The sequence below is a fragment of the Manacus vitellinus genome, unplaced genomic scaffold (assembly GCF_001715985.3).
Source record: "Manacus vitellinus isolate BGI_N305 unplaced genomic scaffold, ASM171598v3 scaffold_93_pilon, whole genome shotgun sequence".
In the NCBI taxonomy this organism is placed as follows: Eukaryota; Metazoa; Chordata; class Aves; order Passeriformes; family Pipridae; genus Manacus; species Manacus vitellinus.
Genome location: NW_021940884.1, coordinates 856,327 through 873,668, shown reverse-complemented (window position 1 = coordinate 873,668; position 17,342 = coordinate 856,327). Strand labels below are relative to the sequence as shown.

Here is a 17,342-nt window from a genome sequence, read left to right as displayed (position 1 = left end):
AGCGCGGGGTGGCCACGGCCAGGGGGGTCCCTGATCCCTCTGCATGGGAAGCTCCCCCAGCACGGGGTGCTCTGGGGCAGAGCTACCAGGCACAGTGGGCCCAGGGTCCCTCCAGCTTCCCCTGGCAGCAGTGGAAGTGGTGGGTTCAGTTGCTAACGACCACCACCACCACGACAGAGGAACTGGGGGATGATCTGACAGCTGAGGTGCCACCAGCATGGCTGATGCTGCCCCACATGGGGGAATCCTGTGTTAAAATTCACTGAATCCAGCTTCAGGGGGCACCTCCTTAACACACCCAAACACTGCCCCAGCCCTTTCTTCCTCAGCTGGTTCTCACAGGGAGAAGGACCAACAGCCCCCAGACACACTGCTCCGTATGAACCACCTGAGCCAGGTACAGTATGAGCTCAGTGAGCACCTAAACCAACCCCAGTGCTGACAGGGCAGACAAGAGGCAGTGAGGACACTTGTAAAGACAGAGGAATCCAGCTTTCTGTCTCCCTAAAGAGATGTTTCCCTGTCCACCACAAACCTGCAGCACAGCCTCCTTTGCCAAAGGAGAGCTCTTGTAGCATGATGGTACTAGATCTCACATCACAGTCGAGTGGGAAACAAGGACCCAACACACCCCCCCTCCTGATTCAGTGCTCAGTGTACACAGTGTCATCCTTGACAAAAACCAACACTCCCTCCAAAAAACTCAACAGAGTCCTTTGCTTAAAACATGCAGAATGCTGAGAGCAAGATCCTGTGCATCTCCTCCCACATTCTCACCAACAGACAACAGGATCCTGGGATGGGCAGCAGGTCCCAGGCTGCTCCTTCAGCTCCTCACACCTTCATCCCCAGCCAGGTGCCTGCCCTGGGCCACCTGCCCCATAAGAGGCAACAGCAGCAGGCAAGGAACAGCCCCATAAACCCTCCCTGGCAGTGATGGGGCAGGGGAGGGGTGGGAGAGGCATGGCCGGTGAGATTCACCCTCCTCAAATCAAGGGTAAATGGAACAGAATGTTCTCTGCAGGACAGGGACAGCTCACTGTTCCAGTCACTGCTGGTTTATGGAGGCGTCTGACAACTCATAAAAGTGGGCAGTGGCTCAGGTGCTCAACTCCAGTTCTGTTCCAGCCGGGCTCTCCTGGCCGGACCCACGGCAGAGCTGAGCCCAGCTCAGCAAAGGGGTTTCCTGCTGCAGCAACAGTGTAGGCATTCCAATTTTGGGACCTCTCTGTATTCATTTGTCTCCTAAAAGAGTACACTGAGGCTAGATGAGATGTTTTATACACATCTATATAAGAAATGTTAATAAATTCTACAAGAAAGCACCGCTTTCCTTAAATTCCTTACAAACTTCATGCCTTTCAGTAGAATTCTTGCACCAAGAACAGCCTGCAAAGCTGGTTTTATTCCCAGGGTCAAGCTTGATCAAGGCTCGTCTACCAACTGAAGAGACTCTTCTTGGCTTTGTAATATCAACAGGCCTGAGCAGCGGTCATTGCCTGCAGGCAGAGGAGCTCCCAGGCAGCTTCTCTGTGCTGCACCTACCCCACCATTTCAGATATAATAGCTTAAATACTCTGAAAAAGCCACCACAAAGCATGAACTCTCCAGCATATGGCAGAACACCTCCAGCACTGCTCAGCCTACTCAGAGTCATCCAGAGAGTTTTTGGTAAATTTGGCTGTAGGACATCCTTCCTTATTTCTAAAGATGGAAAAATGGAACAAGCTTTTCGTAGACAAAGACATTTATTAAAAGTTGTCTCAAATAAATTCCCCTGGTCTCCAGGAGTATTTTCACTGTCCTTTCAGAAATGAAAACCAACCTGAAGAGGTGAGCCCTCGGGCTAGTAGGAGGGAGGGCACAGCTACCCCTCCAGGCCCCTGATGGCAGCAATGGTGCTGGCCAGGCGGCGGGGCAGGCTCTTGGCAGCCTGGCGGAACTCCTCTGGCCTGGCCTTCAGCAGGGTCACCATGTGCTGCAGCGTCCTGGAGGGCTGCAGCCCCAGGGCATCCATCACGTTTATGAGGTAATCTGCAAGGTTAAGGAAAAATGTGTATTTACCAGGTAACAGACACTGTGAAATGAAACATATCCTTGTTCTCCATGACACTGGGAATCCTGTCACCGAGAGCTCACACCCGCAGGCAGCAGCAGCACTGGCTGCAGTCTCACAGCACTGCCTGGGTGTGTTTCTGGCTGCCTGTGCACTCGTTCAGACACTGCCCGTTCTGTGCAGGGCACTGAGACACGTTCTGCTGTGTTTCAGTACCTGCACACAACACCCTCGGGGTGGTCAGTCACCTGGGCATGGGAAGAGGATCAGAGTCCCACTACCAAAGGTAAAGAGCTGGCACTAAAGCTGGGCAGCTCTGCCGAGGTGAGTGTCTGTGGAGGCAGCAGGGAGTTCCAGCTCACTGATTTACAGGCAGTTGGGGAACTGAGGATGGCAGGGAGAATGCTGAGCAGCCAGCCTCTCATCCACTGGCTTGTTTTGAAGCAATGTCAGAAAAAAAAAAAAAGAGATTCAAGCTGAGTTCACTGATGTCCAAGCACACCTTCTGGAGAGCTGAGGAGCAGATACTGGCTGTATCCTCATTTTTGGGCTTGGCCAGGGGGAAGTCAGCACCCATGATTTACAGTGAGAAAAGATTAACTGGCATTTACAATGGTAGTGGTTCCTTGGTGGCCCTTTCAGCAGCTTTGGATAAGAAAAGCCCATCTCCTCCACATCCTGCAGAAATGTCTCCCCAGCACCCTCTGCCAGCCCTCCCTCAGTCACTTTGTGTGGCACAGAAGGCGGCAGAGATGAGCCTGTGCCAATTCTCTCCCATTTTGCTGCTGAAAATCTCTCGAGGTTCAAAGTAACTTTAGCCTGCAGCACCCTCAGAGCAGCAGGGCAGTGCCAGCCATGGCAGGAGAGCTGATCCTATAGGGTTTGTAAAAAAGGATGCTGCTCAAGTGCTCCACAATCACTTTTACAAGGCCTTTAGCTGATCTTCCCTACTTCAGCTATCAAGTGGATGGAAGAAATCAATCAGCTGTCTCCTCTGCAATCCAGCAGAGCACCCTCAACAGACTTGGCACGCGCTGAGTACCCCCTTCTGGCACATACTGGCAGAACATGGCACTCTGAGAAGGGGAAGACCAGGGCCACACTGCAAAAGATCATATACAGATCTTTCTTGCCAAGGCTGGTCTGCGAGGACTTGGACTTCCACAGTCAGACAAAGCAGTGAAGCACTAGGAGTACCCACCGGAAAATCCCCTTCCCTTGAAGAGAGATGTGACAAAAAACACTGCAAGAGAGAAGCTGTGACCCCTCCCCATGCTGGGGATCAACGTGCTCATGGTTAGAGGACAAACCCCGAGGGCAGTCCCCTCCAGCCCAGCGTGGTGCCAGAGCAGCCCGTGTGGCCCCAGCAGGGCCGTGCTCACCGATGTCGGTGCCCAGCTGCTTGGTGGAGTGTGGTGTGAGCTGCGGGATCTGCAGGATCACCTCGCAGTACGTCTGCATGGTGGCTCTGGCGATGGAGCCCAGCCAGTAATCAGCCATGTTATCCAGCTCGGGCAGCTCGTCTCCTGCACAGACAACTCCTGTTAGTGCCAGCACACACCCTCCCCCTTCCCTGCCTTCGTACAAAACGGAATCACAGCTGGTGAGTGACACCTTAACTGTTCTTTCCACAGGACATCGAGGTACTCAGAGTTTATCAGTTGATTTTGGAGTAATCAAAGCAGTTATGTAACCTCCCTGTACTGTACAGCATTGACAGTGAGCTCGAAACCCAAAACACTTCTCCTCCCTTGATTACTCTCCAGGTACGTCATTTCCAAAGGGCACACGGATGATCAGCTGGGATCAGGGCACTGCCTGGCACATTTGGCAGGATCCGCTTCCAGGAGCAGTTTACAAACCACACATCACACTTGTGTAATGTCAGTATGGGAAAGCTTTCCCCAGACACTCCAAGCCTTTGGCCTCACCTTACCTTGCTCTGGGGGGTACGGCAGTTTTCCAGCATGTAATGCCAGCTCCAAAGCAGAATCCTCTTGAGTGACAAATGGCTCAAGGTGCAGAGGAAGAGACATAATGTATTGCCCAATCTAGAATAAAAGCACCAAAAGCTGAGTCATTGAACAAATGTAAGGCAAGTCCTTTACTAGAGAAAAAAAGTCACCTGCAGTGAGGCACACCTGAAAGCAGAGAGCTGAGCCTGACAGCCACTCACTCACCTACAAATTGGCTCCTGCGCATCATTACACTTGGTACAAGAAATAGTTTTTCACAAGGTCAGACAAGCAGTCACTGAATCACTCGTGGTAAGAAAGACCTACACAGAGAACTGCAAGTCCAAGCAAATCTTTACTCTCCGGGGCATTCCTGGCAATTTGTTTTCTAGAGCAGAAAGTCAGTTGAGTTCTCTTACATTGCTGATATATTCCAGAGGGGTCAGGCTGAAGTTTGGCAGGTCCTCTGTCAGAGTCTCACCAATGCCACCAGAACTCCAGCCCTGTAAGGCAGAAAACGCAGGATGAAGCAAGGATTTCCTGGAGCATGAATCCTGCCAGTATTTTAGGAAGGGGTCACCCAGCAACATGAACTGTGACTGCCCAAGGAATTCTAGAAAGAAGAACACAGGTGGTGAGAAAACTGTTTCCTGTGTCATCCCTCAGACCCGAAACACCCACCCTTCCCATCCAGCTCCCTGTGGGAAACACACATCTCAAACAAACACCAGAGCCTGCAAACATCTGTGGGCTGCAAAGGCTGTGGGTGAGGGGAGGGAAACTGCAGCTCGTGGGAGAAATGTGACACCAGAGGAAACCGTTCTGAACAGGAGAAAGGAAAGCAACACGGACCCAAGGGATCCCACAGGTAAATCCTGCTGTTCAGCTCTGCTCAGGCCCCCCTTGCTCACCTCCATCTTGGGCACCAGCAGCAGCTGCTGTTTGATCCGGAGGAACACGGAGTCAAAGGCCAGGTGATGTGCCAGCTGGTTGAGGCGGCTCAGGGCGGCTCGTGACGATGACAGCAGGTTGTGGTTACTGGTACCTTTCTCCTGACACACAGGGACACAAAAACATTTACACCAGAAGTCGTTAAAGTGACCACAGAGGAGCTGCATTAACATTCTTACAGAGGTTTTATGAGGCCATGCTAATGGCAGAGCAGAGCTCCCCTCTGAGATGGCACAGCCTGTTTCCCTTGGAATGACCTATTCCAAGCAGTTATTCGAGACAGAAACTGCCACTGCTCCCTGAACTGTAAGACGAAGAATCAGCATTCAGTGAGTTCTACACCAACTGTGGAACTGGAGTGTTCAGCCGAGGTTTACACAAAATGTAACACCGAGGGCAGAACTGCAGAAGTTGCAAGTAAATCAAGTACAAAAGAAATCAAAACATTTATAGGAAATAAAAGACTCATAACCATGAATTCATTACTTCACGTGACCAACGATGGCAAACATAACTTAGATCCATGAGAAGATAACTGGAGTCATTCTACCCTGTTCACAGATCCGTGCATGAACGATCCTGCAGAATTGTTTCAGACTGGACATGGCAGCAGGGTGTAAGTGGCAGAGAAAGCCTCAGGAAGCTGTGTGTGGGCTCCAGAATTTGAGATGGCTCCAACACAACCTTCCCAATGCTCACTGTGATAAAATCTCTGTCACCTGAGCTGATAAGGGCATGTTCACAAAATACAGCCCCAATCTGAGGAGAGATGGAACAAGTCCAGACTTCCTGGGTTTGGACACTTCATCTCTCCATGGATCAGTGTCTCTGTGGAAGACTTGGAATGCAGCCCATGGAAAGGCTGCAGTCCAGGATGAAAAGTCATTAGGCTGGAGGGGGAATCCAGGTCTCATCTACCAAATGTGGGCCCAAGAGCATGCTGTGACAGAGGCACCAGAGCTACCTTCAGAGTGTAAAGCGTTTCCATAAGACTGGCATACTCAGATGGATTCTCCTTCAACAGATAATTGTATTCCTGCCAGGGATTCTTTACAGAGCTCTTCTTTTCTGCAGAACTGGTGTCCTGAAAGCCAGAAAAACTACAAGGGCTGTAGGAGTCTGAGAGATACTTTCCAGCAGTTGATAAAATCCTGAAAACAAGTACACAAAAGTCACCAGCAGAATCCTCTGAACTCAGTGTTCCAGTCCTCACACTGCCCCAAGGACCAGCACTGCCTTCGTGTGGCTTCAAGGGAGAGTATTCACTGGTGGAGACACTAATTACAGCCAACTCTCATGTCTGCTGTGCAGCACAAAAACTGCAAAAATACAGAGACAAAAGAGAGAGGCTCGTGCTCTCAGAGGAGCTGGGCAGTGGGGCCCAGGCCCAGCCCCTGGACACTGCAGGCTGTGCTGGGCAGAGCACGGGCACTCGAGTCACATCGAGCATTTCAAGGCACAACAGGCTGAGCACTGCTCACAACAAGCAGTAACAAAAGATCTACGTGCTGCCTGTGCCTGACACTCCTCAGGTTACAGGGAACCAATCCATCAGTTAAGGCACACCTAGACTCAGTTCAGCACATGATTCATGCCCCGTGTCACAAGGGTGTAAATCTTGCCAATTTGATCTGCTGGAAAATTCCCTCCTGACCCCAATCTGGCCCGTTGGTAGCCAGCCAGGTATCCAAGGAGAGGGATTTTTGGGACTGTCTCAGGGCACACAACTGAGTGGAACAGTCTGTGCCCCATCTCTGACATGATGAAGGATGGGGAGGGGCAGTGGGGGAATTGGGGGCTGTTTTCCCTCCATGGCCTATGCAACCAAAACACCTTGGGGTTTGTTTTCTTTAACTTGTTTTCTATGTTGACAGCTCATGAATTAAGGTCAGCAGTGCTCACCTGTTGGCCAGCTGCTGCTCAAAGTCTCCACACTGATGAAGGAGTTCACCACAAGTGGTAATTACCCTGGGAAAGAACAAGACAAAAAGGCATGAGACTGGAGGCAGATAATTCCAGACTCTCCCAGAGTACCCATCTCAGACAGAGGTCAAGTAATTGTGAAATGCAATAACCAAACCACAGCCCACACATCTGCCAAGAGTCAATCTGGTGATTAACTCTTCATCCATTTGATAACACACTGAATTTTTTTGCTCAATAACCTCATCCACGTGTCACTTCTTGTCATCGTGGCAAAGGTCAGCTCAGTGTCACTGGGAAAAATTCTAAGAGCTGTTGATATCACAAGTGATATGAGATGCAGCCTTGCTCCAGGCAGAGTGGGCAGCCCCACAGCCCTCCCTGTGCCAGGAGCAACCTGAAACCCATCACTGACACTGGTGCTCCCAGCAGCACTGCAGCACAGTGAGCTCAGCCCTGTGTCTGCACTGAGAACTCGTGTGTAAACCGACCCCAAGTAATTCCCTTTCAGCTTTGGTACAAAAATCAGCTCTGAGCCAGGCAAAAATAAAATCCCCTTTACCGGACAGAGTTTTGGAATGCAGTCCAGTCCTCCTGGAACAGGGAATCTGATAGGACATCATCCAGTTTACATTTCTTTCGTATAGACTGCAGTGTGTTTGTGAAGTCAGACGTATACCTGTGGTGAGAAATGGAGCAGAGAGAAGCACCAGCATAAGAGAACTGGTTGGAGAGCAGCACAATGGCATGCTCTGTGATTTGCTCAGTCAGTCCTCTACAAGGGCTATGTAAGAACAGAAATATTAAAAGGAGTAAAAAGGGACATCGTGGTTCCAGTTCAAACAGGTGGATGTGAAGAACTGATCAGCCACAGCCCACCTGAGCCTACACCAGAAGACAATAGGAGCTACAGATACTGAGAGGCTGCCTCAATTTGCTACATGTGGATTACCAGCTCTCCTCTCCTGTGAGAAGAAGAGAGTAAGATATTTTTGTTACCATTACAGTGACCATATCTCCCAGGAAAGACCAGGAAAAGTTTATGAGGCTCTTGCTACTCCAACATCACTTGGCCCTTACTCCAGGAACATGGTGACAACAATCTCATGAATTTGTTTTCTCAGCTACTCCCCAGATGAGAACACGGATAAAAAGGAGAACATTTTGTTTTCCACACACCCCCATTTTCTTTTTTAATAGTGCCCACGAGCTGGAGGCATGCACATTGCTCTGTAATTGCCTATAAAGAAGGTGAGATCAGAGACTTTTGCTTTCCTCTTCCCCCTTCCCACAGGGCAGTAATACCCGACTCATACCTTGTGAGCAACCCTTTCAGTATTCTGAAGGAATAAGGAGTTAATCAGTATGGGAATATGAAAGTGATACTTAAGAACAAGAATTTACAGTGAACCTCCCCGGGATATCTCACAGGCAGGTCCTGAATGTGAAGTCACTTGGCCCACTGAGTGTGTATTCAGAGAACCATGGATTCATTAAGGTTGGAAATGACCTCCAAGACCATTGAGTCCAACCTCTGGACCTATTTCCCCAGAGAAATCTACTGAGATCTACTTTCATCACCCTATTTTGTCTTCATCTTATTCTGTTTTGGGAAACATTTTCCCCTCCACAAGTATTTATTAAAAATAAAACCTCAGCCCAACCAGAATAGAAGACAGCTGAGAAGTCTTTAATTTAGCCATAAAAGCTTCCATTTTCCCCTGGGAAACAGCCCCTGCCCGAATGGAGCAAGAAGGATATCGATGATTCACAGTACAGTGAGAGACACCTTCTGCTCTCAGCCATTTTCCGTAAACTACAAAGTCCTTGGCCACAAACTGCACACTCACTACTCCCTCAGGATAAATGCAGCAGCACCTAAAAGCACCTTACTTTGCAAACAGGGCCTTGAGGGCCTTCAGGAGCCCACACACTCCCAGGCCATCCGTGAGCTTGATGCAGTTGTCGATGGCTCCAGAGGCCAGAATGAAGAGTTTGTTGACTGAATGGTTCAGCTCCTGGACACAGTCAATCACTTCCCAATGCTCCTAAACAACAACAACAACAACAACAACAACAAAGCTGAGCCTGACCCTTCTTGCAGGCATTAGAGAAGACACTTGTGTAACACAGCGTTCTCTGGTATCCTCCAGATACTCCTAAAGCAGAACCCTGCTGGTGCTTCCACCCTCCTGCACATGGACTGTCACAACAGTTGGGCTGCCAAACCAGGTCTTCAAGAGAAAACAGTTCTGCCAACGACAGAATCTTCTACAAAAAGGACTTCCCTTCTCCCTTCTGTTCTTAATAGATTCAGCCAAACCTGAAGTAGGCTCTTGGTTGAGTGTCATTCCGGTAAAGGCTTTCCCCAGCAGATCCACACAGGACCTGTAACTGCTGCAGGACAGGAAAGGAGCTGACCTGATAGTGCTTTATTTCTTAAACAAATCTACTTAGCAGTAAAAAATATACTGCAAAGAGGAAATATTACCAAAAATGAGAGGAGGAAAGAGAGCAGTAACCACGACAAAGACCCCTGTATTTAGTGGAAGCTTTAGCCTCTCCCTCTGCAGCTGAGCAAAGGCTGGTACATTACCAAGGGCACTGCACTGATCTGGATGAGGAGATTCTCTTCTTCCAAGTCTCCATACTCAAGTTGGTAGGGCTTGTATGGACCATACACTGCTTCCACCAGCTCCATCACTTTCACCAGGTTCTGCTCCTCTACAAAGAACAAGACAAGGTTTAGTCTACAAAGAGATGAATGTGCCACTAAAAAACTTGTTTCAAGCTACCTGCAGTAGTTCTTCCATCAGAGCATGCTGCCTGCACAGGCTTGGAATGCTGCCCAACAGCTTCAATCTCAACTACACAGATTGCTTTTTTATTTTTTAAAAAACAAGGTTATTGCCTCTACCTGCTTCCTAAAACCAAGATGTTCTACCTCAACAAGTGCCTCAAGAAAATCATCACTCACTGCTCCAAAACAGTCTGGGTGACAAAAATCCATCACACATTCCAACCTACAGCAGAAGAATTGAAACCATTGGAGAAGTGAGACACACTACTCTCAGCATCCAACAGGGTAATCCTCATTTAACAGAAAGCCTGATTCACACTTAAATAACTGACACTAATCCAACTCACTCAGCACTATTGCTACAGTGTTCAGCAACCACAAACTCAGCATCTCAGCACCATGCTTGAGCAGGGTGCTGCAAACTCAAACACAAACCAGGGCTCAATGACTATTTCTACATCAGAACTGGACACCAGCTGTTCTCATGAAGCTTTGCCGAATTCAAACCAGCAGTAAATCACAATTACTTTGAATCCTGGTTGTCAGAGAAGACTTTTACACCCTAAGGACAGGAAAGCAATGGAGTAGGCTGTCCAAAGCCAGTGCTGTCTCCGTGCTTGGATATTTTCAAGACCAGACTGACAATATCCCACGGTCTGACTTCACAGCAGATACTGCTTGGAGCAGGGGATTGGGCAAAATCATCTCCCAAGTTCCCTTCCAACCTGAATTAGCCTGTGAATCATAGCTGAACTCTCCCCTCATATACACACACGGGAACTGGTTTGACTCTGCTCAGCTGAGTCACCTGGCCTATCCATTCTTGAGATATTTCTCTTCCCAAACATCTTATCCCAGAGCAAAAGAGATGGAAATAAAGGCTTTAGGTTTTTATTTTTTAAACACGGTCAGATAGCAGTTCAGCAACTGTCTTCCTATTCCACCATCTTATGGAATCTGGCATCATTTTTCCAGGCCCTTTTTAATAATTTCTATAGTGACCCACAAATTGAGCTAGAAAATGGCTGATGAGTACACAACCACACAGACAACAAACACAGTACCAGTTACACTCCCTGACATTGCCCAGCAATCATAATTTACAGGATCTAGTAAGAATCTGGGTTTAAACAGCTCAAGACAATGTTATGAGGAACCAAACACAGGAAGCACAGCATTAGGAATGCTCCATTAGCTTTAATTTTGGATTTTCCCATAGCCAGCCTTTGAAGAGGCCCCACCAGATTCATAAAGGACTATAAATATCCAACAGGTCAAGTCAGGCATAAACCTGTGCAAACACAGCACCTCACTGCTGTGTGGTTTGTGGGAATTACTCAGCAAGTCAGGACCAAAATGAGATGATAAACATCCCAGGGAGAGGAGAACCAGGGCAGATTTGGAATCCAATACAGAGGATGCTGCTGGGAATAAAACACCAACAAAAAGCCTACAAAATCAAATACAAGCATCCAATGGATGCAGCCTTGAAGCAAGTTTTCTCTTGTTTAGTGAGGTGTGACAATTCCAGGAAACTCTTCAGCTTTTCTGCTTTGTCATCTCTCACAATGGGTCTCACTGCCTCCCTGCAGACATTTCCTCATCTGTGAGACATAAGAAACACTAAAGCTCATAAAAGGATAAGTGCTAAATACTATTTACCCTGCAGAGCCAGCCAGGACAGAGCTGCTTCAGGAAACTCAGTGTTGTGTCAACAGCTTCAGTGTAAGACACACACACACAAAGGTGGAACTGCCGCCCAACTGGGCAGTGCTGTAGAAGAGATAATCCCTCCCTCCACCTAAAACTAAACAAAATCCCACAATGGGACTTTACAAAGGGGTTGACAGAATAGAATGACAGAACTCAGTGCCAGAGCCTTACTCAGGTTTGGCAGCATCGCCACCTCCAGCCCCTTGGCGAAGTGGACAGTGGCCTCGTGCAGCTCCAGCAGCTGGCTCAGCTTGGTGTCCTGGCCTGTCCTCTCCATGGCAGTGCTGAGGCACACAGGGATGGAAGGCACCAGTGCTCCCAGAGTTTGGATCAACAGCACAGTCACAATTTCATGGGGATTCTTGAAAACCTGTGGCAGCAGTAAAGCTACTGGTAAAAGCACATTACTTGAGAGGAACACACAGCAGAGGGAGCAGCAGACAGCTCTCCAACCTGAGAAACCTCCCAGGGGGTAAAAAACCCAAAAGAGGTCTCCTAAGGCTACAAGAGCCCCACTGACATAGCACACAGGACAGACTGATGACAAAAGACTAGGACAATACCTGTGTACCATTGTGCCTTGAGTACAGCCACCAAGAAACTAGAAAACAGGCACAGGTCAAAAACTGAATTCAGCAGAACACAGGCACTACAGTGATTCAAAAACCACCTGGCAGAGAAAGGTATTTGAAACAGAGCACTCAGTTTACACAGGTGTGTTGGGAACAAACATGTATCAGTAATATATGAAGAAATAGTACTGTATCATGAGCCAAATTACTGGTCAAAGGGGCAGAAGTCAGTATTGGAAAGGCTAGAAAGCCTGTAATCAGCTGAGAATCAGCCACTTCACTGGCATAAAATGTGTTACAGCCTTTTATTATGAGTTTTTCATCAGCTATTCTGCTCATTTGCTTTGAAAGCTGGGATCACCAAGAGTTTTTCAGAAAGCAGAAGCAAAACAGGAGACTGAGTGACACAAACTCTGCGCCCACATGCCATTTCTCACAATCCCCAGTTCAAAAAGTATCTGCTAAAATGTAACCTGACATCTGACCTGTAAGTCACATCGAATCATTAAGCAGAAAAAATACACTTCAAGGAAACACTGAGCTCCTCTGCAGCACAGGCCTCGCACTGACACCGGCTTTGTGACACCAAGATAACAATCTCTTACCCTTCATGGATGAAAAACTCTCACAGGCTCAGCAATATGAACTTATTTCTTCATTTCACTAAAGGACAGTATCTTTTTTTGATCCTACATTATTCTTGTCAGGAAAAACAAGAACAGAGACTCCAAGCAGTGACAGCAGAAGCCATCAGATATCTTACAGAGAGTGACATGTATCAGTCCAACACAACCTTGAGGGCTTCCCCCAGGCCAAGTGATAAAGCAACTCAGGCATTTCAAATGTCTTGCAACAGAACACATTTGCAACACCAACAAATTAGGTTTGACTTAAGATACAGATGAAAGTGATAGAGCAGCTTTAATGTCAATAACACAGCAACCTTGTTGCTGGTGGACACCAGAACTCAAACCCTGTCTGCAAGGGCTGCACGAGGAACGGAACGTGGGTTGTCCCCCTGTGCACTGATGAGGCACAGAGTGTCACTCAGAGTGAGCAGCCATCAGCTATTTGGAGCTCTGTGAGAATTCAGAGTGTGCTCAGCCCTGTGCTCTCCCATCCCTGCCCAACGTGAACCTGTCACTGCACCTGTGCTGCCCACTGGAGCTGGCAGTGCCAGGTCCCCAGCAGGGTGTCGTACAGCTCAGTCAGCTGCCGATTCAAGCTCAGGTCACTCTGGCAAAGCTCCTGCCACGCGGCCACCAGCTGCACCTGCCAGGGAACAAGAACCAGCTGAGAGGAGAATGGACAGGCCACAGGTCTTGCTTTTGTTATTCCAAATCCAGCACTCCCCATGCACAGCACTTCTGCCAAAACGTGAGGCCCACCCTGGCTCCTCTCTCTAGATTTCAGTTAACATATAATTCAGCACCACAGAAGGAAAAGACTTCCAACATGAAGCTTGAGGCTTCTTAGTGATTCAAAGATTTAATTAACATTGGTATTTTACTCATAAAATGAGATTGTAACTGATACCCCCACATAATAGTTGAAATACTTGGCAAGCCCCAGCCTTGAACTTAATCCTCAAAAGTCACAGTCATGTGAGAAATTTGAGGCTCATGTTATGGCTACAGAACTGTCTGGAATTCCAACTTTTAATCTTACCTGAAAAGAGTTTACAGAAGTCAGCAGATGGCAAGTTGCAGTAATGAAGTTACTGCTGACATAACCACATGCACAGAAAGCAAAGTAAAACCATGTGGCACAGAGAAATCAAGCAGAACACACATATCCCGTGTCTGCTGCAGAAAGAGACACAAGGACCTGAACAGAGAATTACTCCTGAAACACGGGGAGTAACTAAAGCTGTTCAGAGCCAGCAAGAGAAGAAAAGGAAGAGGTGCCACCTCCCTGCCACAGCAAAGGTGAGATCCGTGGGGCAGCAGCTCCCTCTGCAGTCAAAGCCCAGCAAGCATTGCAATTTTTATTCCTAGAATGTTAAAATATTACCAAAACGCTTACCTTGTGACATTTATAATAATAAGCCAGAAGCTGCGGCATCCGATCGATTTCTGTGAAAACTTTAACAAACGTTTTTGCCTGATCTAAACCAAAGAAAACAACAGGCAGTCAGGATCAGCCTCAAAGCTGAGGGAGAGACATCAGTCTGAGCAAGAATTCTTCTCCTAAGGGAGCGTGCACAAAGACCTACACAGAAAGATACATTTCACCTCTTGTTTGCTTATCTTCTCAAACAGGAGAGAAACTGCCTAAAGCCCACCCTCAATCAAGAACAGGCAGCAGACAAGAGGAATTAATTTAACTTCTTAAAATTAACTTCTTAACCAGCATGTGTACCTGGTATTAAAGTCAGATAAAGACAGAGCATTTCCTAGAAGGACAATGTTGTTTTCCAGAAACAAGGCACTACTTACAAAACTGGAGCATTCCTGACAAAGGCCTCAGGTTTGCTTTCACCTGTCTTCAAACTGACCCCTGTGCCTTAGAGTGACCCATAGCACAGTGAGCTCCTGCATAGAGCTTGGAAACACAGGTTCCTAAATAGTCTGGTTTGTACCCCACAGCCCCAGACCCCCTGGGACCTCGAGGTGCACACAGCTGAGAGTCAACAACCAGAAAAAGTACTTTTCAGAAGTGCTGACAGGAGTAGAGGGAAGGAAGAGCATAGAGAACAGTCCAAAAAGACTAGTTTTCTAAGCAGAGTTTATAAAGCCACTTTTATAAGGCAGCAAGGAGTCAGAATGTTTCCAAACAAATTTCCTTCCTGATTACACCCCCCAGCTGTAACAGAAATGCCCAGCAGCACCATGGTAACACAAAACCAGGCTTTGAAGAAGGGGCCTTCTGAGAAGCACTTCCTACCTGGAGAGCATCCTTGACATAACTAAACTACAAGAGCAGGGCAGCCCTGCCTCAGCACCTCCATCTCAGGCAGCTGTAGAGCACAAAACATTCCAGGGCATCTGCTCCACCAGGAAAGCTCGGGACCCAGCACCAGGAGCCCTCAGGACACCAACTCCCCACCCAAACACCACCTTAAAGACAATAAACTCTATGTTGATAGTAAATGACACCAAGTGTTGCTGACCTACAGACTGGGAGTTGAAAGCTGCGACAATCTGAGGGCTGGCCATGGCCTCCAGGCGGTTCTTCAGCGCCTCCAGGTGCACACACTTCTCGGAGTAATCCGGCGTGTCCACCAGCATGGCCAGGCTGCTCTGCATGCTCGTCAGCTTGGCCGAAATCAGGGACACATCCTGCCAGCAGCAAAGGCAGCCTGTTACCAAGGGTGACCTCAGACAGCATCAGCACCAGTTTCATAACGACATTTCAAACAGCAACATGTTTGAGAGTCACTTCTAAAGCCTACTTTTAAACGCAGTTCACTGGAAAGCTGAAGGTACAAAGACCAAACAGAATAATTCAGTATTTACCTGTGTTTTAAGAGTCTCTTCAATGTCTGCACTTAGCGTGCTCCATTTGTCTGCTTCCTGAAGTGACTCGGCAGCCAACTGCATTCTAGACTTCACTTGGTCAATCTCTACCAAGACCTGAAGAAAAAACAACACTATGTTGCCCGCTGAAAAAAGAGGTGACTGCCATGGATGCTTATTTCAGCAGAGTTATTTTTGTCTTGGACTTAAAAAAAAAATGGTATGAAAAGATTATGACGTTACAAAGAGGAAGGAATGGGCAGAAAGAACTTGAGATGCAAGAGATGTAAAATCAACTTTCAAAGTCAAACAACGAAAGGTTAGTTTAGGTTAGTTTGAATTCTGGTCTTGTACTTTTAGTATCCACTTTGCCTGAAAATGCTCTGCACCCCAGGCAGAAAGCAGTGCCCCAGCCAGGTACCAGCAGCTCTGAACTGACACCTGAGCAGCTGTTCCTCAGGACATGCAGATTGCACAGGTCTGGGTCACATCCACCTTTCCACAAATTTTAAATTTCACAAGCTGCAGATAAACACTAAGTATCACAGAATATGCCGCGTTGGAAGGGACCATCAAGTCCAACCCTTAGCCCTGCACAGGACCATCCCCAAGAGTCATCCCATGTGCCTGAGAGGATCATCCAAATGTTTTTTGAACATTGTCAGCCTTGGTGCTGGGCCCACTGCCCAGGGGAGCCTGTTCAGTGCCCGACCATCCTCTGGGGAAGAACCTTTTTCTAATATCTAACCTATAAGAACTGACCTGCATCGACTGGGCTGTGTCTTCTTCAAACTTCTTTATATCTTCTTTAACAAGGATCATCTGCTCCTTCAGAAATGTTGCCTCCTGTTTCAAGACTTCCAACTCCCGGAGGACTCTGGGCATGTTCTGGAGAGCCTGATGGCTTGTTTCTGCAGAAACACTGAGGAGTCAGTGAGGAGTGCTGAGAGCCCTTGGAGGAATGGGGGAGTCTTTCAATAATCTTATTTAATCTTCAGTACTTGAAAAAAACAACACAACACAGCAAAACAGCAAACAACAAAACTTCAGCTGTTTCTTTAAAGTTTAAATAGGTACTTTACCATGGAATCACAAAGCCCTCTGAGACCAGAGTCCAACTGTTCCCAACAGTTCAGTGCTGTTCCCCCAGCACTGCCAAGGCCACCACTAACCCATGTCCCCAGGTACCAACTTACAGGAGGCTTTTAAACCCCTCCAGGGATGGTGACTCCACAATTGCCCTCACAGGCTGTACCAGGGCTGGACAAACCTTATGGGGAAGAAATTTTCCCTATTATCCCATTTAACCCAGCCTGGCAGGGGCTGCTGTTTGTCAGCGCTCAGCACAGATGTGCTGGTGGATAATCACGGGACCCCAGATCGGTGTAAGGATCCCTCTGTCTCTGCCAAGGCCAGGCCTGGATCGCCAACACGCCCTCGGGTGGCCCGCACGGGTCTCCCTGTCATCACCTCCTGTGCACCTCAGGAGGATCCAGGTACCAGGACACAGATCTCAGGAGCACACGAGCTGGGGTGAAGCGGGGCCGCAAAACCCGCACAGGACTCGGCCCGACACATCCCCACGCCAAGCAAAGCCCCCCAGCCCAGCCCCCGCACCTTCCACGGCGTTGTTCACCTCCTGGATGAAGAGCTGCAGCTTCATCACCAGGGTGGCGGCGTGGGCGTCCACCTTGCCCGGGGCCTCCTGCTGCACGGCGCGGAACGCCGCGTTCACCCAGCCCTTCACCTCGAACTCGTCCGACAGGAACCGCGAGAAATCCATCGCCGCGGCCCGGGGCGGGGGGACAGCCGGGAGCGGGGACACGGGGACAGCCGGACACGGCCCGGGACAGCCGTCGACACGGCCCCAGCCATCAGCGCCAGCGCCCCGCCGCGCACCCGAAACGCATACCG

General features: G+C 48.5%; 1 protein-coding gene across 2 annotated transcripts; it reads right to left on the bottom strand.

Annotated features, from left to right (window-relative positions):
* Positions 1-1,757: 1,757 nt before the first annotated feature.
* COG7 (component of oligomeric golgi complex 7) lies at positions 1,758-17,236 on the bottom strand. Of its 2 annotated transcripts, XM_008928242.3 has the most exons (17): positions 17,046-17,236; positions 16,191-16,339; positions 15,429-15,545; positions 15,083-15,251; positions 13,996-14,078; positions 13,120-13,242; positions 11,570-11,768; positions 9,482-9,609; positions 8,779-8,933; positions 7,448-7,564; positions 6,865-6,930; positions 5,927-6,113; positions 4,923-5,063; positions 4,431-4,514; positions 3,993-4,107; positions 3,439-3,582; positions 1,758-2,034 (listed from the first exon to the last, which is right to left on the bottom strand). In XM_008928242.3, the coding sequence occupies exons 1-17, from the start codon at positions 17,209-17,211 to the stop codon at positions 1,868-1,870; spliced, it is 2,310 nt and encodes a 769-aa protein (XP_008926490.2). In that variant the 5' UTR covers positions 17,212-17,236; the 3' UTR covers positions 1,758-1,867. The 2 variants fall into 2 exon arrangements, 1 of the variants encoding a protein (XP_008926490.2); XR_001922417.2 differs by lacking the exons at positions 1,758-2,034; positions 3,439-3,582 and adding an exon at positions 4,237-4,346 and having other exon boundaries at positions 3,997-4,107.
* Positions 17,237-17,342: the final 106 nt, after the last annotated feature.

Excerpts from the sequence above, each read along its gene's own strand:
- COG7 (XM_008928242.3), bottom strand. The coding sequence starts at position 17,211 with ATGGATTTCTCGCGGTTCCTGTCGGACGAGTTCGAGGTGAAGGGCTGG. Across the intron at positions 13,243-13,995 it reads ATTATTATAAATGTCACAAG|GTGCAGCTGGTGGCCGCGTG; the intron begins GTAAGCGTTTTG and ends GTTCCCTGGCAG. Across the intron at positions 2,035-3,438 it reads GCAGCTGGGCACCGACATCG|ATTACCTCATAAACGTGATG; the intron begins GTGAGCACGGCC and ends TTAACCTTGCAG.